The sequence below is a fragment of the Dasypus novemcinctus genome, chromosome 15 (assembly GCF_030445035.2).
Source record: "Dasypus novemcinctus isolate mDasNov1 chromosome 15, mDasNov1.1.hap2, whole genome shotgun sequence".
NCBI lineage: Eukaryota > Metazoa > Chordata > Mammalia > Cingulata > Dasypodidae > Dasypus > Dasypus novemcinctus.
In genome coordinates, this window is record NC_080687.1 from 62,438,126 (window position 1) to 62,464,401 (window position 26,276).

The window sequence follows — 26,276 nt, forward strand, 5'->3', positions numbered from 1 at the left end:
TGGCAGTTTATGAACTACATTAAAAAATATCTTTCCAAATACTAGGCTGTTTCAAAACACAAAATCCACGCTCAAAGGATGACAGTGAGTGAAAAAAAAAGAAGTGCTGCAGCTCTCAGGGAGGCTCTCTGAAGACATCTAGCAAGGTCTGAACAACATCAACAGTGCAGAAACATGTGGTCTCCTAGGACAGCTGCTTTCAGTGGGATGGCATTCATTTGGATAGAAAAGTTGTGCTGACTTAAAAAAAAAAAATCAGCCACACTTCTTTATAGTCACACTTTCATCTGATTAAAAAAAGACAACACTTACACGTGCTTCTTTTATGAATTCCAAGTTAAGAGACATTACATTCAAGAAATATAGTATTCATCGTGACAATTTTTAGAGGACTCTAATACTGTTAGCCCTAAAGAAAGAGGGAGGCAACCAGAATTAGAGATAGTAGACAGGGCAAATTAGCTTTATAATGTTCTAATATTTTAGACTATATTGTTTTCTTTGTGTAAAGATTGAGCCAGAAAAGTATTTATAGAAAAAAAGCTGGTAGCAAATATACCCTGAACATTAATAAAAGAGTTATTACATTTTGGGTTTTATTTTTCAAACCTCACAGTATAGAAATGTTATTTCTGTGTAAACAGAGCTACAAACTTTGCAATAAATAAACAATTGTGTTTCTGTTTTTAAGATTAGTGTGTTTTAAAATATATTTTCTATTACCAAAAAAAAAGTTTTAAACGCTCAAGCAAGTAGGCCGTCTCTCAGAAACTGGCTTTAGTCCCATAGGGCAGCCATAGCAGATGGGAAGAGCTCTGTTTCTATGTATATAGGGCTGGATCTCAGTTTTGTGGGGCCTCAAGTTTTTACACTTTTAAAGACCTTTTTAAGAAAACAGAACACAAAGTAATGAGTATAGCCTTACTACATTACTCCCTAGATCTTGAAAGCCTCCGAACTTGAGCTTCACTAGCCTCGGTATGTCTATGTATCTGAAGAGGGGAAAAAGAAAGGCCTGTATATCTTGTTGACTGGAAAAAGGCTTCCTAACTATCACAGGGTTGTTGTAGTTTTTCTAAAGCTTTGGGCGACACTCTCTGATACGAATTTTTTCCCCTGCCTTTGATAGCAGGCCAAGAAAGTGGAAGATAAGGCGATGCTCAAATAGTAAGAATAAAAGTGGTAACAATAAAGCATACGGCTCTGTAGGATTCACTGGCACTAGGCACTGTTGTGCATTGCATGTATTAGCTCATTTAATCCTTACAAAAACCCCAAAAGGTAGATACTGTTTTTAACTCCTTTTATATACAAGGATTTGGAGACACTGGCACTCATAGCTGGTATGTTACATGCCACACTTCCATTGCAGAGACAAGGTTTGAAGTTTCCAAAGAACTTGATACCATCTCCAAGAGAAGGCAGCGAATTCCAGGGTCAAGCTGCCCTGGAGACTCTTGGCATTTGTGTGTTTCCCAAAGAGATTTTTCTCATCTGAGTGAGATCTTAGGGTGACTGTGAAGTTTGTTTTATACTTAGGCACAAAGTATAAAGCTGAAAGGAAAGCCGCATGTAGATTAAACCCAAAATAATAAGAATCGAAAGCTAGTGAAAAAGATATTTAAAAGTACCAACGTGTTAGTATTTCATTTCATTTCCTCAAAACAGTAGAATTTCTGCCAGTATGCTTGGTTGCACTCATAAGGAGTTCTACTGTGTTGAAAAAATGGGGAGAATAGATGAGTGTGTTGACCTGGAACCCTTATCAACTATACCTCTGCAAAGCCAGACATCTCTGGGGAACAACAGGAACTGAGGATGCAGTGTCTAAGAGGAACTTCATCTCCCAAGTACCAAGCCTTAGAATCTGAAACTGAATGAGATTCTCAGTATCATGGAGATGGAACAATTATCCTCCATCTTTTTTTCCTACACTAACATGAATGAAGGATAGTGTAAATGCCTCTCAATATCAGTAATTCACTGGTCAGTGATTCCGAATTGGAGGTGAGGGGGAAGTCATCTTAGAGTCATGATGGAAGGGACATGTATAGTTTGAAAAGAAGTCCAGCTGTTTTCCATTCCTCTACTGAAATTGAGAACTAAAGAAAATTGCTGGACTATGAATTTATATACATGTTTGAAATAACTACTCTCTTTTCCTTCTTTTAATCTCTTACCCTCTAAGGCACGTTATACAGTCACTAGAATAGTAAACAAAGTAAAACAAAACAAAAACAATCATGTGAATCACTATCTTAGAACATTGTCCGGAGAAGCCTCTTAGGAGACTCTGCCAGCAAAGAATACACTGCAGTAGGGAGTGACGTCACATCATCAAAAAGAATTTAATGCTTGACATTTTCTATATATGATGACAGATTTTCATGGCATTTTGCTGTGCTTTACACAAGGAAAGGCAGAACTTGGAAATTTTCAGAAGTTTTTTCTTCATTCTGATTCCGGTTCTGTACTGCGCAGTGGTTTATAATGGGGCCTAGGGTAGCATGACCACATTATGCCAGTACTGTATGCATTCTGGCAACCATGAACGGAAGTCTACTTCTTTTAAAACAATGCGTAATTTGACGTGATTCTCTCTCATACTATCCACATAGGTCTTTAGATAGTTCTTCAATTTTAAAAAAAACTAGCTCAAATGTGATCAAATTAGTTCATTTCAATTAGCTTTCACCTCATATTTTCTTAGAAAAATGTACAATTCGAAAACTGCATAATGTGCATAGATTGTCATATTGTTTATTTTTAAATTCTGTGATGCCACTTAGCAAATTAAATTGTAAATAAGTATTTAAATGAATTACTTTGTCTTATTCTATATATATAATATATTATGATACAGGAAAGGAGCACAAATTATGACTTAAAATCATGTAATGTAAGTATTTTAATTATAACCTGAGAAAGTTATCCTTAAAATTACAAGTGGTTTTAACATGCCAGTCTACCTGCAAAAAGTTTATTAAATATGATATATAGCTAAATGTCCTCTTCTAATCAAAGTATAATAGCAGTGCCATATTAGCAACTAATTAGGACAAGTGGATCTATTCCTTAAAAATGGATGGCCACTTGAATCATTGTAAATATAAATTGTTTTCTCTTTTTTTTTATTAAAAAAAGGAATGTTCTCATAGAAAAAAATGATTTGCCTAAAGACCTAATATAAATTATGTTTAAGAATGCAGTAGATAGATATTGTGATTTAAAGAAGTAAACAATTTTTTTTGCAAAATAATAACACTAAATTGTTACTAAATACCAACTAAAGCTATCCTTGAAGATTTATTCCCATAGAACAGTAGCTGTTTGAGGGGAAGAGAATCTTGTCTAAGCTGAAGCTCTGTCTTATATTATAAGCTATTCTTTCTTCTTTAACCATCATGTTTTTAGGATCTTGACAATGGCTTGTAGTTAGCTTTTATTTTCATGTCATTAACTAGGATATTGTTAATTCAACTGTGGATTTCTACTGTGGCTATGTGTGTTAGTGTATTAAATGGTATGTGACTGGGCTGTTGACTTGGTGTCACATGGAAATTCTTTGTTAGTAGTTCTGACAGTAGGACAACTGTTAGAGAGCTGCTTACTTTGCTGAGGAGGTTTTCCACCTAGTTTTAATCACTTCAATGTAGTGGTCCAAGGTTTCTTACATACAGGAACACATCTCTGAGAATTTTAACAAGAAGATAGAAATTCAGAGCCTGCTGGTTAAGGGGAGAATTGCAATTTATCATGTGCATTTAGACCTCTTCTGTTAGATTGTTTAGTATTTCCACCTGCCTCCCCCATTTTCCTTAGGTCTCTACCCACCAAGAGCCAAGCTGGTAATACAGAGGCATCTTTCCTCATTGACAGATAATGAACAAGCAGACATCTTTGAACGAGTTCAGGTAACATTATTTATGGTTCTCATAAATAAGATATAAGGAATGAGAATTGGACCCTGTTTTTGTGAGTTCCCTTTTTTCATCCTTTCCTTTTAACTTCCACCTGAAGTTAAAGATATCGTTTCCTGCTATTTAATAGTAACTAGGATGCCATTGTTGCTTTTGCTGCTGTTACCAGATGGCTCTGGATTCTGGGTTTCTAAGTTCTTGGCTTATGTTGCATAAAAGAATTTAAGGACACACCATAGGGTAGGCAAGGGAGTAAAGAGTTTATTAAGAAACAGGAAAATGAGAAAAGTACATGGCCTGAGGCATGGATCACAGGCTAATGCAGGTGAGTTGTGTGGGCGGGACCTTAGGTCAGGGCTCTTTAAAGTCTGTTTACTGTTCTCATTGGTTGCCCCCTCTGTCATTTCCCCAGGGGGCCGAATGGTGAGGCCCCTTGAGGGTATCTGGGGCTTTCCTTTGACCCCGAAAGAGATCTTGTTCCAAATAGGGTTCTTATGGCTAGGATCTCTCAGTTTCTTTCTGGCATCCTTTTTCTCAGGAGGTTTCCCAGCAGGGTCTCATGGCCATGTTGTCTGCTAGGCCAGCCACCTTCTGCCTTTCACTATACTAATCTGCCTCACTGCTAAGAGCAGTTAAAATCATGCTTTATGTTTATCTGCCAGACAGATAAAACCAAGTGAACATAAAATAAAACAAGAAAAGCTATGGTTCCGTAGTACACTCTTGGTTTGTCTGTTCAACAGAAAATGAAGCCAGTCAATGACCAGGAAGAAAACGAACTTGTGATTTTACATCTGAGGCAACTGTGCGAAGCCAAGCAGAGGACACACATTCACACTGGGGAAGGCCCATCGGTGAGAAGAGATTTTCTCCTTGACCGACTATTTTGTATTTATATGTTTAGTGAAAATATCACAGGACATGTGGAAGGAGTGTCCTTGCGTTCTCATCTTCCTTTAGGTTAAACTCCTATGAGTCATTTTCCCCAGCATTTTAGACATTTTATAGGGAATTTTAGCAGGTAAATTAAAATAAAATAAGGATAGCTTTAAAATGTAAAAACAGCTGTTGGTTTTGGTACAAAAGCAGTAATAACAAATGTTCATGATTTAGAATGAACAAACTTTTTTATGTTAATCTATTATTTTTTATCGTTTTTTAATGAACATTTTATTTCCTCAAAAGTTTAGACAGCCTGAATGGTAAAGAATGAGGGCCCAAAGCAGCAGCAGTGGCACATTAGCAGCAGCCCTAGCTGCACACTGAAGGATAGTATTTTTGTGCATGTGTTCTCAACAGAGAAGGTAAAGCAAGTCTATCAGCCACAGCATCTAAGAGGATTATGATGTATTTACCTCTTAATAACACTAATTCAGGGTATATTTTTATTTCGCTGTATACAGAACAAATCACACATAATTAGTACACATTCCTTCATGTGCTCATGTAAAAAGCACTTAAGAACTTTTTATGAGCAAAGCTCTGCTAGTGGTGACAAAATGAAATGAACAAGCAATGTTCCCTACTAAGAAGAGCTCAGGCATCCTAAAGGGGAAGACAGACAGATAAATAGAAACATACACTAGAGGCAGTTAGTGACTTTTATAAGTAATGTGCAAGGAATACAAAATTAGCTACATTTGTCTTTGCTTTGGAGCAAAGGGTAGGGGCAGTATTAAAAAATTCATGATGAAGAGATTTTGGGGAGGGCAAGAGTTTAGAGGAGATAAGTGTGCTAATTAGAAAAGCTGGGGAAATATGTTTTCAGAAAGGAACATTGAGCACAAAGGCATGTAGTGATGTGACCAGATATGCTCCATTCAGGCCCTGTGGGGACTGGTGGGAAATAAGGCTGGAAAGATAGGCAAGCAGTGAGATGACGAAGAGATTTAAGTGCTAGACCAGGCTATGTTATTAAAGGAGTTTGGTGAGGGAGTGAGGAGATTGGATTTGTACTTTAAAAAGCTAATTTTGCTGTCACTATAATGACAGATTTGTGTGTGTGGAGGGGGGGGATTGTTATGGGAGGGGTTTTGGAGGATTAAGACTGAAGTCCCACTCTCTAATTGGGAGAATTTTTTCATAGAATATATGAGAAGTGGTTCATTTAATTATGGTATATACCTTTATTGAGTGCATTCTATGCACCAGGCAGTGGTGATAAATAAAAACAGCCCTTTTCCTCCATCTGATGGTTTGGGAGAAGAAACCAGTATGTAATCAAATAAATTAAAATATGGTGTGATTAGCACAATGCTGTAAGTAGGCCCAGGACACAGCGGTAGTAGCATGGGCACATAAACAGATTGAGTGAGTCTGTCCTAAAAAATTTATTTTGTCTCAGGAGAGAGACCTGCACTAGAGCACTGGAGATGTGAGAAAGAGACTGAGTCAAGAGCTATTTAATATTTATAATCATTAGGAGTTAGTGACTGACTGGATGATAGGTAAAGGAAGGGAGAGGGAAGAGCTGGGAAAGAGGCTAAGTATAGCAGACACTTAGTAGATTCTCATACAGTTCAGTATTATAAGTGAATCCTTGTTGATGTCAAAGATAAATGACCTACTCTCAAATGAAAATGAAATGACAACAGTCATTGAAGACTTATTCTTTGTTACTTATTTCCTGTGTTTGTCTTGATAATTAGGTTGTAGAATATGCAAATTGGTATGGGATGGTTGTAGCTCTTAATCAGAATAACAGTGACTTGCCACCTCAAGTTTAATTTTTGTTCCATGCTGCAGGAGTGTATTAGTAGAAGAGAAAGGCATAAAGGAAAGATCTCATTTGTCTTTCTTTACTTACCATATTAAAAATTAAATCCTTTTCTATGTTTGCAATGTGGAACCTAAATTATTACTTCTTAATAGAGCTACTGAAGAACTCTTATGTTTTTTTAATGACTTAGTTTTAAGCCTGTATTTAAAATCTCATGTAACCATGAAAATTACAAACTAAAATTTATCTGTTTTTCTCTCTGTAGACTATCTCAAATAGTACAATCCCTGAAAATGCAACAAGCAGTGGAAGATTCAAACTTGACATTCTGAAAAATAAAGCTAAGAGATCCTTAACCAGCTCCCTGGAAAATATCTTCTCAAGGGTAAGATTAAACTGAGGATCTTTTTGATATTAAATTTCTGTGTTTTCTAATTGCTTTGTTTCATTCTCATGGTTCACAGAAAAATTTCTTAAACAAAGATGACTGATTTACTCACACTTATTTAAAATAATCTTTAAAAATAAGTTTCATTCTCAGATCTGGATTTTGTCTCTTGCCTCTGGTATCTGAATTTGAGCAACAGAGATTCAGTTTGTAGAGATGTATGTGTGGAAAGGGGAAGTGTCATATTGATGTCCAATACTAAAAGAAATTTTTTATCATTTGCCATATAAAGTTATAAAGAGCCCTCTCTCCCCATTTTACCCATTCTTAGGACTGATAGGAAATGCTGAAAATAGTATAATTTAATGGAAATTTATATATTCCATTTAGTAAATTTATTTATCTCACTTTAAAAATAAGCAGAACGATGCCCCTTTCCTTCCCTTTCCCTTGCCCTGAACTATTCAGTCCTAAAGCCAATAGTTGAGGCCAAGTCAGGTAGTTATCTTGGGGCTGAGGGGCAAGAGGAGCCTTGGGGCTTGTCTGGGGTATGGAGTGTGGGGTGGCCCAGTGCAGCATGTAGGAACCAGAGGGGGAGAGGGGCACCTGCCCAGAGAGTATCCTGTGGGCAGTGGGAGTCTGAGAGAGCGAGGAAAGTATTCCCGAGGCAGAGTGGCCCAGTGCACACGGTCCGAGCCAGAGTGGAGTGTGGAAGGCAGTGGTCTAGCAGGGTGCCCAGCGTGTGGAGTTGAGTCTGAGCAGGGAGGACAACACCCATGCCCCCTGGCCGTGGGGAGTTAGAGCCAGGTGGGGTGAGGACAGTGTCTGTGGGAAGACAACAGTGGAGATTGGTTGCATACAAGGGGACAGATCACATAAGTATAAATTAAGGATGATGGGATCCAGGGAGAAGGGAATTACAAATATGAAAAGAGAAGACTTCAGAATGAACCTAGTGTTGTTGATTCACCTTGGAAGTATCAGTATGTACTCATGGTTTTATATATATATATATATATATATATATATATATATATATAAAATAATAAATATAAATGTAAATATAGGAATACAGATATTCCCTAACTATACACTGAGAGGACCTGGAAGCAGCTTTTCTCTACATACCAGATAATAAACCTGGTGGGACAGCACCTTGAGCACTTAGATTTTGGCTTCTCCCACTAAAAGAGCTATCACTTCTAAGAGAACAGGCTGATTCTAGTGCTACAGGAAAAGTACAAGATGCTTGGTGTTCTGGATAGTAAGAAAGTGCCCAAAGAAAGATGGGCTATGTCATAAAACATTAAGGCTTGAAAGAGCTCCCACTGGCTATGATTGGGACAACAGGAACATCAAAACAATTGATAGAAACAGATTATAATTGGTTGAATAAAATAGAAATCATGAGTCTATTCTATTAAAAATAGATGAATAATTGAAAGGATGATGAGTTTGATGATGATGAACTGGATGTAATTACTACTTATTAATTACAAAGGGGAAAATAGTAACTTTACAATGGAGGAGGCTGACAGACACCACCTTAATCAGTGGTCAAATTGAACATCATCAGCAATGGGACAGGCTGAAATCCTGCCCCAGCCGAATGCAGTGACAAGAGCACAGCACCACTTTTGTGGTATTCCCGCCAAAGAGGCATTACCTGAATCTAATTATGAGGAAACATCAGCAAACCCAAATATACCTTGCCTGTAATCTTCAAAAATGTCAAGGTCAGGAAAATCAAGAAAAGACTGAAGAACTGTTTCATATTGAAGGAGACTAAAGAGCTATGAAAAATCAGTATAAGGTGTAATTCTGAATGGGATTCTTTGCTGTGAAGGACATTGCTGGATTAATTAGCGAAACTGAATGAGGTTTGAGGATTAAATAGTATTAATGTATCAATGTTAGTTTCCTGGTTTGAAAAGTTGGATTTTAGTTACATGGGAGAGAGTCTTCATTTGTAAGAAATACACATTAATATTTGGGGATTGTTGAGCTTATATTGGCAACTTATTCTCAAATGGTTTTGGAAAAAAAATTTTTTTTTTTTTTTGCACTATACTTATAAGTTTTCCTCCATTTGAGATTGTTTCAAAATCTAAAAGAGGAACAGAGATTATTGTATGCTTGCTTATCACATACAGCTCAAAAGCCCACTTGGGGCATTCTTTTTTACACATTAATAAATAGACTTTAGTAAGTTAGAAATATTGCCATTGCAATACTGTCAATAAGGTATTTTTCTATACCCAGCATATTTCATGTGAATACCAGATAGTAAGACTACTTGGATGGCAGGTGTTTTCACACTTTGACATGCTTTTAGGTGGCATATTTGTTGGGCTGCACTAGCATGAGGCTATACAGTTATAAGGTTTATTTGTCGTAACTCTATTTTGCTGAATTATGCAACTGAGCAATAAATAGGCAGCAATATACTAAAATTTTGTATTGCGCTCCTCCTAGGTTATGTAAAAATGTAGAATTACAACTTTTAATAATATGAAACTCTTCTTGATTTTTACATCAGGAAAAAGATTATAGGAGAGTCCTAAGTTCACAAAGCAAAAATAGTTATCAGTAGAAACAAAGGCAATAGCCCAAAAAATTCTTAAAGATATTATTTTAAAATCATCCTGTCATGAGGAAAATATATTTAAAAGGTACAAAATCAATTGGTATAGGTCTTTTGAGAAAATAGTTGTAAGTACCCAAAATTTAAAACAAAAAAATTGTTGTAGGTGGGCTAAGGATTTGAAAGATAGGCCTCTGTATTTCAAAAAGAGAGAATAAGAGGAGCTGTAAGTGAGCTATAATACTGTCAGAGAAATCCGTATTTGTATTTAAAGGTAAAGTATCCTACAAATTGATATCTTCTTATTCTTGCAAGAGAAAGAGATTAGTTTTTTTTTTTTTTTTTTTTTTTTTTTAACTTTTTAACTGAGGAAAGAACAGATGGCTGTCTAAAGCAGCTGGCTCTCAGGTTTATCAGCTAGGTTCAGAGTTTGTCTCTACATCCCCTTCATGGAGACCCAGGTGTTACCCTAAGTATCCCAACACTCAGAAAAATGCAGAGGGTAGGTCTGGGGAAACTGAGAGCTAAGTTTTAGAGAAATTCCTGCAAATCAATATGTTTCTGTTCATTTTATCCTTGGTTTTTAGTTTATTTGAAGTGAATTTTATAGGTAAATGGTAGTAATTAGTAAGTTAAATATTTCTCATCTTGTTTTAACATCTTATTTACTAGAAATAAGTACTTGAATGAGTCTGTAACTGAGGGTTAAAAAGTAGCAAATGGTTATGATTACTGAATGATTATATAGATGCCTTTTTACTTTCCAGCCACAGGTTAATCTCTGATATTACTGAAACTGGTCAGACCAGCCTCACCTTTTGTATATGGCCATTTCTAACTAAAATCTGCTATTGTGATGATTATTCCAGATGGCTGTTACCCTTGAATATGAACATTTCTGTTGAAATGGTAGGCACTCCACCCTCCGCTGGTTGAACTCCATAAAAATCCTTGTACCCATCCCTCATCCTGTTCAGCCCTTAATATTTATTAATGAAGGAACCTGAGCCAGCCCCACCTCAATTACTCATTCGCCTAAACCTGCCTGTCTTTTGCTGCCATAAAACTATCAGAATTATTGCAGTTCAAGGAGGCAGATTTTTGGGCCTTTAGGCCACTTACCTCTTTTGCTATGTGTTAGCAAATAAAGTCTCTCTTTGAAACTCGGATGTTTAATGAAGTATATCGGGCAGAAGAACCCACATTTTGCTTGGTACCAAGTCTAATCTCTCTATCCACTCCCCTCAGTTTTGACAGTACAATAGCATCACCTATGGAACTTGGCAAAAATACACATCTCTGGGCCCAACTTTAAATGTACTATATCAAAATATCTTGGCTGTAGAGTTGAGTTATTTGTATGATTTAGAAGCTCCACAGGTGACTCTGATACAGGCATACCTCATTTTATTGCACTTCACTTTATTGCACTAAACAGATGCTATCTTCTTTATTTTTTTACAGAGTGAAGGTTTGTGGCAGCCCTGCATTGAGCAGGACTACTGGGTCATTTTTCCAACAGCATGTATTTACTGTGGCACATTTTGATAATTCTTGCAATATTTCAAACTTTTGCATTATTATTATGTCTGTTGTGGTGATCTGTGATCTTTGATGTAATTGTTTTTTGGGGCACCATGACCCATGCCCATATAAGATGGTGAACTTAATTGATAAATGTGTGTGTTCTGACTGTTCCACTGACCGGCTGTTCCCTCATCCCTCTTCTTCTCAGACTCCCTAATTCCCTGAGACACAACAATATTTATATTAGGCCACTTAGTAACTCTACAGTGGCCTCTGAGTGTTCAGATGAAAGAAATAGTCTCATGTCTCTTACTTTAAGTCAAAAGCTAGAAATGATTAATCTTAGTGAGGAAGGCATGTCAAAAGCCAAGACAACTGAAAGCGAGTCCTCTTGTTCCAGTTAGCCAAACGGAATGCAAAGGAAACGTTTTTGAAGGAAATTAAAAGTGCTTCTCCAGGGAATACTTGAATGATAAGAAAGATAAGATAAAAGTACAAGGTGAAGCAGCAAGTGCTGATGTAGAAGCTGTAGCAAGTAATCCAGAAGATCTTGCTAAGATAATTGTTGAAGGTGGCTACACTAAACAACAGATTTTCCATGTAGAAAATGTATTGGAAGAAGAAGACTTTTAGGACTTTCATAGCTGAAGAGGAGAAGTCAATGACTGGCTTCAAAACTTCATAGGACTGGCTTACTCTCTTGTTAAGGGCTAATACAGCTGATAACGTTGTTAAGTTGAAGCCAGTGCTCATTCTCATTCTGAAAATCCTGGGGCCCTTAAGAATTATGCCACATCTACTTTGCTGTGTAAATGGAACAACCAAGCCTGGATGACAGCACATCTGTTTACCACATGGTTTACTAAATATTTTAAGCCTATTGTTGAGACCTGCTGCTCAGAAAGCAAGATTCTTCTCAAAATACTACCACTCATTAAAAATACAACTGGTCACCCAAATGTTGTTTTCATGCCTGCTAACAGCATTCATTCTGCAGCCTGTGGATCAAGGAGTCATTTCAGCTTCCAAAAGTCTTATTATTGAAGGAATCCATTTTGCTAGGCAATAGGTGCCATAGACAATGATTTCTATGATGGGTATAGGCAAAGTCAGTTGAAAAGCTTCTGGCAAGTATTTTCCATTCTAGATGCTATTATGAATATTTGTGATTCATGGGAGAGGTTGAAATAACATTCACAGGAGTTTGGAAGAAGTTGGCTCTAACTCTTATGGTTGACTTTGGGAGTTTAAGATTTCAGTGAAGGAAGTAACTGCAGGTTTGGAAATAGCAAGAGAACTAGAATTGGAAGTGGAGCCTGAAGATGTGATTGAATTGCTGCAATCTCATGATAAAACTTGAATGAATGAGGAGTTGCTTTTTATGGATGAGCAAGGAAAGTGGTTTGTTGAGATGGAATCTCCTCCTGGTGAGCATTGTTGAAAAAACCACAAAGGATTTAAAATATTACATCAACTTAGTTGGTAAAGCAGTGGCAAGGTTTGAGAGGATTGACTCCAATTTTGAAGGAAGTTTTGTTATAGGTAAAATGTTATCAAACAGCATATTATATAGAGGAATCTTTTATGAAAGAAGAGCCAATCCATGTGGCAAACTTCATTGTCATCTTATCTCAAGAAATTGCCGCAGCCACCCCAACCTTCAGCAACCACTGCCCTGATCAGTCAGCAGTCAATCAAAATCAGGTAAGACCCTCCACCTGCAAAAAGATGACGCCTTGCTGAAGGCTCTGATTTTAGCATTTTTTAGCAATGAAGTATTTTAATTAAGGCGTGTACATTATTTTTTAGACACTTAATAGATTACAGTGTAGTAGAAACATAACTTTTGTATGCACTGGGAAACGAAAAAATTTGTGTGACTTGCTTCATTGTGATATTTGCTTTATTGCTATGGTCTGGAACGCAACCCCAGTATCTCCAAGTTATGCCTGTACAAAGCCTTGATTTTGCATCTTAATTCATTATTTGTGATTATTCCTGCTCAATAATGGCCCTTTCTTCTTTAAGATGGTCCTGGACCACCAGCATCAGCATCACCTGAGAACTTGTTAGGTATACAAATTCTCAGGCCCCACCCCAGGTCCACTGAATCAGAAACTCTGGGTGGGATCCAGCAATTTAGGTTTTAACAAGCTCTACAGGTGATTCTGATGCGTGCGAAGTTTGAGAGCTACTACTCTAGGGAAGTCTAATTTTAACAGGTGCTATCATCATAAACAGGTATCACATTGTGCACCAAAGTGAGCTACCTGAACAGAACATGTATTATTTAGTGAGAATTTTAGTAGAAAGACCATTTTAGGTAGATAGTGAGTGGACCTGAATTCAAGACCTGACCCTAGCAGATATTATATTTACGATCTTGGACAAATTGTTTGCCTTCTTTAAACCACAGTCCCCCGTTTGTGAAATGTACATGCTAATACCTGTTTTTTTCACATTTTCATGAGGATTTAATGTCAGTTACTTGGGAAAATCTCATACTCTGTCTACAAGGAGGCTTCTACAGTGGTAAGCTCTGAATCCTCTATCAAATTAAATCTCTTGACAAAAGGGTTTATAAGAGTGTTACTCTCTTTAGCTTTAGCCCTTTTAGCACCTTGGCATTCTACATGATACTTGTGCGGTTGACTTTGAAGTGTCTCTTAAGCATGCCTTGAATTGCTGTAATGAGTCTTCCAGCAAGGATATAGCCAGTCTGTTTTGGTCAAAGTGGGTACTGTAGCTTTTCTGTTCCAAAGAGCTGCCAAGTGGTATAAATTATGTGACCTAACAAGGTTTAGCTTTTATCATGTGTAGCAGAATGGACTTGGGAAGGTTGGCAATTACCTATGTTATATTAAAGGTTACATGGCAAAAGGTGTTTTGTGTACTTCTAAAACTTGCCTTTTTTTTTCTTTGAGTTTTATAGTAGAAAATTGACACTCCAGTCATAGAGTTTGGACCATAATTAATGCCGTTTTTAAATGTCAGGTTTTTTTCCCCCCCCCAGCTAATTATAGTTGTTTATGAAATAGGATCCCTTTTAAAAATACTTAGAAGCTCAGCTCATTAACAATTAGAAGTGGGTCCAAGGGAAAGCACTGATACATATTATTACCAAATCGTAATATAGTAAAACTGAAAAGCTGTCTATTTAAAGGTCAAAAGATAATCTTGTGTTGTTTGTTGCTTTTAACTAAGTTGAAGTTTCCCGAAGGAGAAGTGCTAATATAAAGTGTGAATCATTTTGAAATCAGTCTTCATTTCACACTTTTTTTCATAATAATACCTATTGTTCTTACTTATTGAAATTGTCTTCTTGGCCACACACACAAATAACTTATTAGCCATATATATAGTTGTTTATTTATGTCATATTATAGTATAGAACTGAAGAATGACAGAGCCTTGATGAGTTTATAAGAGGTTTGCAAAATTACACTTAAACTGTGTAGGCTAACCAGTTTCATTTGTAATTCCACTTTTCACAAAGCTACACATTAGGGAGGTAGTAGAGTAAGAGCTCAGGAGCTTCACTCTTAAATTTTACTTTCTGTGTTCAGTTCACTATTCTGTCACTTAGCTAGTTGTGGAATCTTGGACAAGACAATCTCTCAGAGCTTTTACTATCTACCTACCTCATAGAATTAGGAGGATAAAATGAGATAATACAGTGTAAAATGCTTAATATCATACTTGGCACATGATAAGCATCCAATAATTTTTAGATGCAGCTATTTTATTGATATGATTAGTGTTATTATTAATATCGGAAGTAATAGAGACATGGATAGTGTCTTAGTTTGCCACTGCTATGAAAAATACCACAGATTGATTGGCTTAAGCAACTGGAATTATTGTTTCACAGTTTGGAAGCTACAAGTTCAAAGTCAAGGTATTGACAGGTCATGCCGTTTCTGAAGTCTGTAGTGTTTGGAGACAACTTCTTGGCAGTCAATCTCTGCCTTCACCACATGGTGATGTGTCTTTTCTGTCTTCTCTTGAGGCTTATACTTCCCTGTCCAAACTTTCTTTGTTTTTGAGGACTTCAGTCATATCAGATTAAGGCCTATCCTGATTCAGTTTGGTCTCACCTTAATAGGTTCTTCCAAGAATCTGTTTATAAATGAGTTCACACCCATAGGAAGGAGCTTAGGACTTGAACATGTCTTTGAGGGATTCACTCTACCACAGATAGTAAAAATTCTTCATTCTGTAGCATTGGCATATACCTCCTACTTCTGTTTCAATAAACAACCAAATAGTTTATCTCCATTTTGTGACTAAAAGCTCTTAAGATCCTTTGACTGTTTACATTAGGGTCACCGTACTTCTCTAGCAAAATTATCTGGGTTCCTTTAACTCTTTGTCTAAGTCATGTTTCTACCTGTTCCATCTATTTTTTTTTTTTAAAGTCTTTCTTGATATATAATTTATATACCGTAAAGTTCATCCATTTATACATTCAACACAATAGTTTTTAGTATATACAGAGTTGGGCAACCATCATCACAGTCAATTTTGCAATATTGTAATCACCCCCAAAAGAAACCCAGCCTCCATTAGCAGTCACTCTCCATTTAGCCCCAGCCTCCTAGCTCTAGACAGTCACCAGTCTATCTTTTCTATCTATGGATTTGTCTATTCTGGACATTTTATATAAATGGAATCAAGGATTATGTGGTCCTTTGTGACTAGATTCTTTCACTTAGCACAGTATTTTGAAGGTTCATCCATATTGTAGCGTGCATCAATACTTAATAGCTTTTTGCTGTTGAAAAATATTCCAATGTATGGATATACCACAGTGTATTTCTTCATTCATCAGGTGTTGAACCTTTGGGTTGTTTCTACTTTGGGGCTATTATAACAATATTGCTATAAACATTGGTGTACATATTTTTGTGTGGATATATATTTTCATTTCTCTTGGGTAAATACCAAGGAGTAGGAGTGCTGGGTCATGTGGTAACTCTTTGTACATCCTCTTGAGGAACAAGCAACTATACCATTTTACATTCCCACCATCAGTTGGGTTCTAATTTCTCCACATCCTCACCAACACTTATTATCTGACCCCTTGATTGAAGCCATTTTAGTGCATGGGAATTGATATCTCACTGTGAGTTTGATTTGCCTTCTCCTGATGGCTAAAGATATTTAGCCTGTGGTCTTGTGCTTTTTGGCCATTTGTAATCTTCTTTGTTGAAGTATATTTTGAAGACCTCTGCCCAGTTTTTAAATTGGTTTGTACTTCCATTATTGAATTGTAGGAGTTCTTTATATATATTCCTTATTAGGTATATGATATACAGAAGTTTTCTTCTAGTCTGTGGGATATCTTTTCATTTTCTTGATGATGTCCTTTGAAAAATAAAAGTTTTGAAATTTGATGATATTCACTTTATGTTTTTCTTTTGTTGCTGCTTTTGGTATCTTATCTAAGAAACTCCATCTTTTTTTGAAAAATATCTCTTCTAGTTGTAAAGCTCTGAAACTGTCAGATTTAGAATAATTATAACCTGCTACTCTGGATAATCTTTATTTGCCCTTAGGCTACTTACAATGGAAACATTGCTTCATGTCCATGTTACCTAACTTCCATTTATGCACTTCAGTATTATCTTGGCTTTTTATCTTAGCATAGAATTGCTGACTTATTTTCTGTTAAGAGATAAGAGGGATCTTGTTATTTTATAAATTGTTATTTTTATAAGTAACTTATTTACCAATAGATGGCATGTAGGTATGAGACAACTGACTCTCTCAATCTTCATTAATGTATAACATTTTCATGTCAGTTTTTGAGGTCTTCTCTGCCATTACCTTTGTAAATTTGGGCAAATCATTTCAACTTTTTGAGCCTTCCTGTCCTTTTAAGTAAAGTAGAAATAATAATCAGTTGGTTGTGAGAACTAAATGATAGCATAGGCATTGGCAAATAGGCTGTAGGCCACATCCATCCCCCAGCCTGTTTTTGTGCTAGCAGCAAATTAAATATGGTTTTTACATTTTTAAAGGATTGTTAAACAATGCTCAGAAGAATATGTAGCAGAGACTATACATAGCTCACAAAATTTTTAGCCGGCCCTTTATAGAAAAAGTTTGCAACATGGTGAGTTGAATATATCCATTTTTCTCTACTTTTCCTTAAAATACTCCTGAAATTAATAAAGAATTAATATATATATATATATAAACCCACAGGGAAATAGAGCACAGAAGAGAAAATCACAGCAGGTGGGAGGAAGAGTGATAACTGTCTTGGCAGAGTGGAGAAGTTCCCTGTGGTAGCATATGCCATTCGAAACAAGCTGATTTGTTATAGAGCCTCCAAAGGCTCAATAGTTTAAGGGCCTTGTACCTCAGAAGACAGGACTGAGTGGGTAGAACTGAAGCCTGGAAGACTGCTAGAAAACAGGTAGAGATGCAGTTAGACCACCAGCTCCTCCCCCCCAATCTGGGCAGTCAGGTGACTCCACCTTCCTGACTATGGAAGGAAATTGGAGGATTATGCTTCATACAGATGGAACCAGAGAGGCTTTGACTCAGGGACACCAAGGACAGAGGAAGGCAAGTGTGACACACCAAACTGAAAGATAAAGCAAATCTGTCCCAAACATGGAGACTACTCAAGTAGTCCTCTTAACCGACTCAGTTTCCAGAGTTCACCCCTTCCCCCACCTGCCCCAGCTCCCCACTACCAACCTTCCACCCCTTATGCAGGAGATTGGAGGGCTCTTCTCTGGAGAAATTGATCCACTCCAGAGAAAACATCTATACATAATGGCATTTTAGGTTTCCACAACAAAATTGCTTGTCACTCTAGAGGAAAATGCACTTGTCAGAGCCAGCCTTTCTTTACCATATGACACTTGAAGATGAAGGCATTTGAGGAAATCCTCTAAATATGTAAGATAGAGGAAAATAAACAGAAACTCAAGGAACTTGTAGGAAACAGAGAAAATGTAAGGAGCCTGGGAAGACAGAAAACTATCATTAATATATACAGTGCTGTGGATTTACTTGTGCACTCCAGTTTGGATATGTTTTTAGTCTTGGTTCACATTCTGGGGTGTGTGGACCCATTGTAAATAAGAGCTCTTTAGGATGTTACTTCAGTTACGGTATGGTCCAACTAAATCAAGTAATTTGGATTACTAGAGTCCTTTATAAACACAGTGAAAGTCAGACACACAGAGAGAAGCCACCAGGAGTAGTCAGTAGCTGAAAGTCAAGGACCTGGAAGAGAAAGGAGAAGATATCACCATGTGCCTAAAAACCATAAGCCAGTAAACTCCTGTCGTATTTGTTTTTAGCAGCTGAGAAACTAAGGCACACTGATAAGAATAAATCTTGCTTTTATGAAACAAGTACAGGAAACCATAAATATAGAACAGTCAAATGAGAACAAGAAATAACTCTTAATATTTCCTGAATGTAGACTAAAAAATTGTAATAGAAGGTTAGGAAGGTAGAGTTGAAGAAAAATTCAGAAAATTGACAAATAAATGGAAACTTGGAGAGAACAAGATAATAGGTTAAAGGGATCAGTCTGGGGAGCGTGTGTAGCTCAGTGGTTGAGCACCTGCTTTGCATGTACAAGGTCCTGGGTTCAATTCCTGGTACCTCTTTAAAAAAAGAAAGTATAAGTCTGGAAATACAAAAGCTATAAATGGTAGGAGTTCCAGAAAGAGAAGATGTATTCAGGAAATTTTCAAAGAAATAATAAAAATAAATTCTCAGAGCTAGTGGATGTGAGTTTCCAGATTGTTAATGGGCTCAGTAAGTTCACAATATATTGAATATATTCACAATATATTGAATAAAAGTACATCATTGTGAAAGTTCAGAATACCCCTGGTAAACTAAGAATCTGATCCAGAGCTAAATAGAAAGTTACACACAAATGATTAAGAATCACATGGTGTTATACTTCAGTACCAAAAGATACTCAAGCAGTGCTTCCATATTCTGAAGGAAAGTTTCCAACCAGAATTTTATATTCAGCCAAACTATTTATGAAGTATAAAGAGAGATTACAACATTTAAAAAATGTAAATTAAAAAAAAATGTTTCTTCCCTATCACCCTTTCTCAGAAAGTACCTGGAGAATGTGTCCCACCAAGCTGAGGAAGTAAGCTAAGAAAGAGGAAGACACAGGGTCAAGGAACAGAAATTCCATCATACAAGAGGGTCAAAGAAAATTTCCAAGCTAATAGTGAAGGAAAATATTTAGAAGATACGTACAATAAACCTAAGTTGCAACCTGGATTGGGACAAGAAGAAAGAGGCTCTGTAATAGGAAGCTCAGAGAAAAAGAAAAAATTATATTTGAGTTATGTGCTGTTAAGCATATTGAGATCTGTTGGAGAATATGGCAATAAATTAGTGATTGCTGAGACAGTTTACTCCATGAAAAACAAACAAAAAAATTGTACTAGATATGGATGTCATCATAATAAAATATGTGGCTCAGTTTCAAACAGTATTTACAGTCATAATAATATAAGCACACAATACTGACTTTTTTCTTTTTTTTTTTACTATATTGATTTTACCAAAACTTGTGATACAAGGATTTATTAGTGTGTTTGTTACTTACACAAATATTTATAAATGTTGCTGTAAAATAAATATTGCTGTAGAAGGATAGTTTTTGTCATCAGAAAAATATACAATTGTTTATTCCCAAAAAAGAGTGTGCTTGGAAATAAAGGGTATCTTTAGTTTGTGGGGAAAAAAGAAGGAAGTATGTATAACGGTGTATTAGTCAGCCAAAGGGGTGCTGATGTAAAATACCAGAAATTAGTTGGTTTTTATAAAGGGTATTTATTTGGGTAGGAGCTTACAGATACTAGGCCATAAAGCATCAGTTACTTCCCTCTCCAAAGTTTATTTTTATGTGTTGGAGCAAGATGGCTGCTGACGTCTGTGAGGGTTCAGGCTTCCTGGGTTCTTCCCTTCTTGGGGCTTGCTTCTCTTTGGATTCCTCCCTTCCAGGGTCTTGCTTCTCTTTGGGTTCAAGGTTCCTTTCTTCCTGGTGCTGGCTTCTCTTTCCTCTGTGGGCTTACTTCCCTGGGCTCCAGCTTTAGACTTCAGCTTCAAACTCCAAGATCAGTACGCCAACCTCAAAAACCCTCAGCTCTGTCCTTTGCCATGCCTTTTATCTGTGAGTCCCCACCCACCAAGGGGTGGAGACTCAACACCCTCATCATAACTCAATCATGCCCAGGTACAGATCAGATTACAGACATAATCCAATATTTATTTTTGGAATTCATAACCATATCAAACTGCTACAAATAGTCTTGAGTAGTAAAATAAGAAGACTAAGGTCTCACTTTCCAGAATAGAGAAATCAATAGATAGTGTCTAAAATCAAAAGATTAGGGAATAGCAATACAAACTAAATACCAGAAGCATCAATATAAGTAATTCAGGTAGGAGTGTGATGCAGGGTGTGAGAGAGAGGGTGTTGGTGAGTGATGCTTTTCATTAGAAAGTTGGTAGCACAGCGTGACTTTCAAAACTTTGTCACAGTAATACTTTGATTAAAAATTAAGTTCAATCTGCCCTCCCCAAACAAACAAACAAGAATGTATGAAGACAAACTTAAAAAATATAAAGTACTATTCAAATACTGAACATTATGTTATTTTGCGGGGTCACAGTCATATTGATCTGACACATATTCCTGGGTCATTCCTTTTAGAATTCTTTCATGCATTCCACAGTTTGTAGAGCTCCTCGTTCTGTGTTTTGTCTCATAAGACCTTGTCTATGTTGGGGCCCTCAACTTGCTCTTCTAGTTCCTTCAATATTTAGCCTCATTTTCCTCCTGTGTAAGATGAAGGGAGTATACATATATGAAATCCATAACAAAAGACCAAGTGCCAAAAAAAATACCATGAAACAATTCACCAGTATCGAAGCAAGACCGACTGATACCTAGACTTCTAGAGTGAAATGATTTATTGAGGTGGTTTTGAATTATGGCTGAATGAAGCAAAACTCAAAGTTTAGAATGCAGCTCTCTTTTCTTTTTGCTTTGTTTTCTTTTTGACCCTGTGTTTATTTAATCCCATAATGTGATTTATGTACAGAGAAAATTTTAAATCATTTTCTTTGCAAACTTCTTTGGTTTGTTTTGTTGGATTTTCCACATTTGCATTTTCTGTATGAAACAAGGAGTTAATGGGACTATCACTAAGTATTCAGTTAACCTTGTAACCAAAATAACTTCAAATGGCTTAATCTGAAAATGTAGTTATCTAATGATTGATTGAGAAATAATGGAAATAGATCGTGACTAGTTCTGTTTGCCATGCTGCCATTGGCTGTTACTACTGCCAACAAATTTGAGTGAATCCCAAAAGGATAAATTTACTGCTTGCATAAAGATGCATTGTGAAACTGCCTTTTGTAGTTTTGAAGTAAAAATGATTTAAAAGAAGGATTTAAATTTATTTTCTTTATCCAGGGAGCTAACAGAATGAGAGGTCGGCTTGGAAGTGTGGACAGCTTTGAACGGTCCAACAGTCTTGCTTCAGAGAAGGTATCTAGTGAGAGCTTCCCTTTTTATAGTACTAATTGAAAGTTAGCAAAACCGATGCTGATATAGTAACATGCGTGCTTATTTATTTTATTGTGAGTCCATGATAGCTATTTAAAAAATAAATTTTTGAGGCTTTCTTATTTTAAGTAAATGTTGTTGAAGATTCTGGATATTAAGATGTTGCTCATTATTCATCTGAAGCTTTCTCATGTTGGTACAGAACATACCACACACAGGCTAATTATGCTTTATCAATCAGGCTCTTTACTATTTGGAGTTATACTTTGAAGGACAGTATTTAAGCAAATTTTCATTCAAAACAATAGAAAAATTAGCCGTGTAATTACTATACTTGTAGAGTGCTCTGTTTTTCCTTTTGTTTTCTTTCCCCTATTTTTTTCTTTTCATTTTTTACCTTTATAATTATAATCTTGAGCTCTTTGTTTTTATCTCAGACATTTCCCAGTAGTTTGGTTTCCTGTTTCTTTGTTCTGATAGAAAGCATCTAACCTGAGGCATATTTTTAAAATTAAGAAACATTGAAAAAACTCTTATTAAAATTTCTGTTGATGGAATTGAGGTTTTCAGCCTAGCTCTGATTCTTATTAGTCCTAACCCCTGTTTATCAAGCTAAAAATTTCTAAAATAGTTCTTGTTCTGGAAAGTATAAATAGCACACCTGTCTAAATGGAAAGATTTATTATGCCCACCTATGTAATCTGAGATGCAATCCAGCATAGCTCACTTTTCATTCATTTCCTGTTTTTTTTGTCTCTTAAAAAATTTACCTCAGTCAACAAGGAGTTGGATAGGAACATCCACAGCATAGGCAGATACTTAACAGGCTTTATTTTATTTTCCTGAAGGCTTTGCCACTGAGACCTGGATGCTCAGTCAGTGGAATATTGTTTTGACAGTACAGGAAGCATGTAACTGATATGTCACGGAAATTAGTAGATACATAAATGCAGGCTCCACCCTCTTTTGGTCATGATCTCTTTTCATCTTTCAGCCTTCAGTGAGAGGTATGGTATTTAGAGCGTTTACCACTAAGTGTCGGGGAAAGAGTACCTTTTCTTATCACCCCTTTCTCTTTCTGACCAATCTTCACAGATGCTGCCTTTCAAGCTGCTTATCAGAAGAAATGGGTTGTGGTGAAACTGATTAGCCTTCAGCATGGATTGAGTAAAAAAAAAAGAGAAAACAGTTTTGTCATGACTCACTCTTTTTTTTTTTTTTTTTTTTTGTCTCTTTTGGACTGTGTTTAAGCAGGTCTGACATGGTCCTTGTAGGAAAGGAAGCCCTCACTTCTGCTTGCTTTTCAGGACTGCTCCCCAGGAGACACTCCACCAGGGACGCCACCAGCCTCCCCACTGTCCCCAGCTTGGCAAACGTTCCCTGAAGAGGATTCGGACTCCCTGCAGTTCCGAAGGCGGGCACACACGTTCAGCCACCCACCTTCAAGTTCAAAGAGAAAGCTGAATTTACAGGATGGGAGGGCGCCCGGTGTTCGCTCCCCTCTTCTGAGGCAGAGCTCCAGCGAACAGTGCAGGTGAGTCTGAACCTCTCTAGAATGGGAAATAAAATTCTCATGCCACTCTGTTTTGATCACTGTGATGTAAAGATCTATTGTGACTTTGTGCCATAGCCAACATTTAGAATTTACAAAGACCACGAAAATAAAGTAAGTTATAAAAACCTCAGTTACTAAGGGAAACAAGGCAAGATTTAGGGCACACGTGGAGAGACAAGTTAAAGCATTTGACTAGAACCTTTTCTCTTTCAGAAAACAGGAGAAAACAAGATAACATGTGATTGTTTTGACTGAAAAACTGCTGACAGCACAAGTTAGCATCTTCTCTGTGATGACTAAAAAGAAACAAAGTCAGCAAGTTCTGAAATAACATAGCAATAGGACTTCCTGTTAAATGTACAAAAGATATTCCAATAAAATTTACTTCATACATGAGATAATATTTGTCTCTGTTGTTTTACATAATAAATTAAAACAAAACATGAGAACCATTAAATATTTTTCTAAAGTAAAATGATAGCAATAAATAAAAATATGCCTACCATAATTGATAGGAAATGTGCATTAGAATTTTCTTATATGCTGTAATTTAACAGAACTTATTGACATCTGGTAAGAAATAGTAAAAGGGGTAAACCTGGAATCGTAGAATGATTCTGCTTCTTACTGTGGTAGCTGAAATCAAAATTTATATCCTGGATTTAATTTAGTTTCTCCTCTTTACCTATGAGTTTGACATGGGAAACACTGAGAGAGAGATGCCAGGTATAGGGGAAAATGGAACTCTACTTAAAAAGAGAAAGCTAATTTTTACATCATTTGTTAGGAAATTTACGAGCATTTCCTTTAAGGATACATTTTAATCTGTATTATTGCTTTTTGAATGATTTGAGATGAAAAAATAAAATTTTAAGATATATGAAAAGAAAAAAAATCAACAGAATTAAGTATTCCTTAGATTTTAGATGAAAGAGATGAAGTATTTATAGCAAGATTTTTAAATGACCACTGCATTCATATTTATCCAAGGCAATTATTCTCTTCTTTCCCATGAAGAAATATTTTCAAGAACTTAAAAATATATATTCTTTTAGGCTATATATGATATCCATATTCTTCCCTATATTTTTCTTGCCACAGGTACATTTTATTACATATCAGTTCAAACAATGTCTACATAATGTGAAAGGATACTATGTGTTTCATTGTAAAAACCTGATAGAGAAAGAGTCTTCTAAAAAAGCTAGGTAGAAGACTTAGGGCTGTGGATAAAATTATAGTGGTACAATTTCACAGGCTTCAGGAAAAAACACAGATGTGTTTGTTAATCTAAAGGTGTTATGATGACTTCAAAAACAAAACATGTTGTTCTTGAATTTCAACTACCTTTAAAGTAGTTAAGTCTTTGAACCACTGATAACCAGTTTTTCCTTCTGGAACTTGTTTCCTATAATTATTTGTGCTTTTCTACCTTTTTTTTTCCCCCCTTGAAGTGATTTTTGCATGTAAAACAAACAACTTGTTATCGTAAAATTGTTAAGAATTCTTTGGAGACAAACACATGTGGCTAGAAATGCTGCACAGATGAGGAGTTTAATTTTTGAAAAGTGAAACTAGGCTATAGTCATCTAAGTAGAGAAGTACATGCTCTTTTTTCCATATGAGATCCAGCCCCAAGCATTTATAGGAGAAATTAAATTAACAGCAAGAACCTTTTATATGCTTATTCATAGTGAATGAAAATTTTGCTGAAATATGACTTAAGACAAATTTGCTGTGTTTTCTGTACTCAGCATTCTTCCAACAGTTCGACGCATGCACAAGGAGAGTAATTCTTCCTCCAGTCTTCCAAGTCTTCATACTTCCTTCTCTGCCCCTTCCTTCACTGCCCCCTCTTTCCTGAAAAGCTTTTACCAGAATTCAGGTAGACTGTCCCCACAGTATGAAAATGAAATCAGGTGAGATCAGCGTCCTCTGCTTTGCAAAGAAAAATTTTGCAGTGATATACTAATATGTTATTAAAAAGTGGCTAATTAATTTTGGAGTGACTTTATGCATCTTTACATTGTGCTTGTTCTAATCTGTTTCTAATATTAGTTTCAATTCCAAATCATTTTATTGAGTAATGTTAAACCAGTAGTTTGAAGATTTTTTTATGATAATCTTACTTTTTGAATTATATTTTTTTGCACTCTGTTCCTTTGCCTTGGACCTTAAAATCTAAGTTTTGTATTGTTTGAAACAAGATCCAGTACTAACACATCCTGTGCAAATCTGCCTTTTTCTTAGCCTCCCTGTACATAACACAGAATTCAAAAGCTACTGATTTAAACAACTATTCTAAAGTGATGGGTATATTTTTATATTTAACTATATAAAACATTACTTAGGCATTTCTTTGATTTTTCAGAGATATAGATTTACTTTTATGACTCTCAATGTGTGTCACATAATGGGTACAATATCATGTTGAAAGCAACTCTTTTAGCTAGTATGAGGGATCTCTTGATACTTACAGGCATTCTGTTTTATTTTTGTCCTCTGTATTGCCAATAGCTAGCCTATTAAATCTTGTTCTTTGCTCATTTAGCTAAGCAAAGTTAGATGTGGTGAGGTTTTTTGTTGTTGTTGTTGTTTTTTCCTTGAGAATTGCCTCTTTTTCATGTGCAGTAATAGATGAAATCTTATCAAGCATTCAAATTCTTATGGTGTTGGCACCCTTTGAAAAATGGTACACTAATTTGGGAACTTTTGTAAAGGGGTTGTCGGTAGTTTAGAAGTTTGTGAGTGTTCATTCCTGTTTTTATGTGTAGCTTTAGTTTACTCATTTTTATTTTGATGTAGTATTCCATTTAATAGACTGTATTTTACCCATTCTCTTGCTCATTTTCCATTCTTAGGCATTTGGGTTGTTCTAATGGCTCACTTAGCAAATTGGCAACTTTTTTAGTCAAAGGGAGGAATATGTGCTGCCATCCAGCCTGTGTGCACCAAAATAGTCCTGGGTATTCTTTAGGCTTCCTTTATTCTAGAGTTAGGAAAT

At 36.2% G+C, this 26,276-nt stretch overlaps 1 protein-coding gene across 4 annotated transcripts in view; it reads left to right on the forward strand.

Annotated features, from left to right (window-relative positions):
* The window catches only part of TBC1D4 (TBC1 domain family member 4), a 237,751-nt gene that overhangs the window by 170,756 nt on the left and 40,719 nt on the right, over positions 1 to 26,276 (forward strand). For 2 of the 4 annotated variants that reach the window (XM_012520059.3, XM_071208258.1), the window contains exons 6-11: positions 3,823 to 3,914; positions 4,664 to 4,774; positions 6,905 to 7,024; positions 21,625 to 21,699; positions 23,025 to 23,251; positions 25,027 to 25,191. In XM_012520059.3, coding sequence (XP_012375513.2) covers positions 3,823 to 3,914; positions 4,664 to 4,774; positions 6,905 to 7,024; positions 21,625 to 21,699; positions 23,025 to 23,251; positions 25,027 to 25,191 — 790 coding nt within the window. The remainder of the gene's footprint in view (positions 1 to 3,822; positions 3,915 to 4,663; positions 4,775 to 6,904; positions 7,025 to 21,624; positions 21,700 to 23,024; positions 23,252 to 25,026; positions 25,192 to 26,276) is intronic. The other 2 variants (XM_012520062.4, XM_071208259.1) reach the window with 1 other exon arrangement.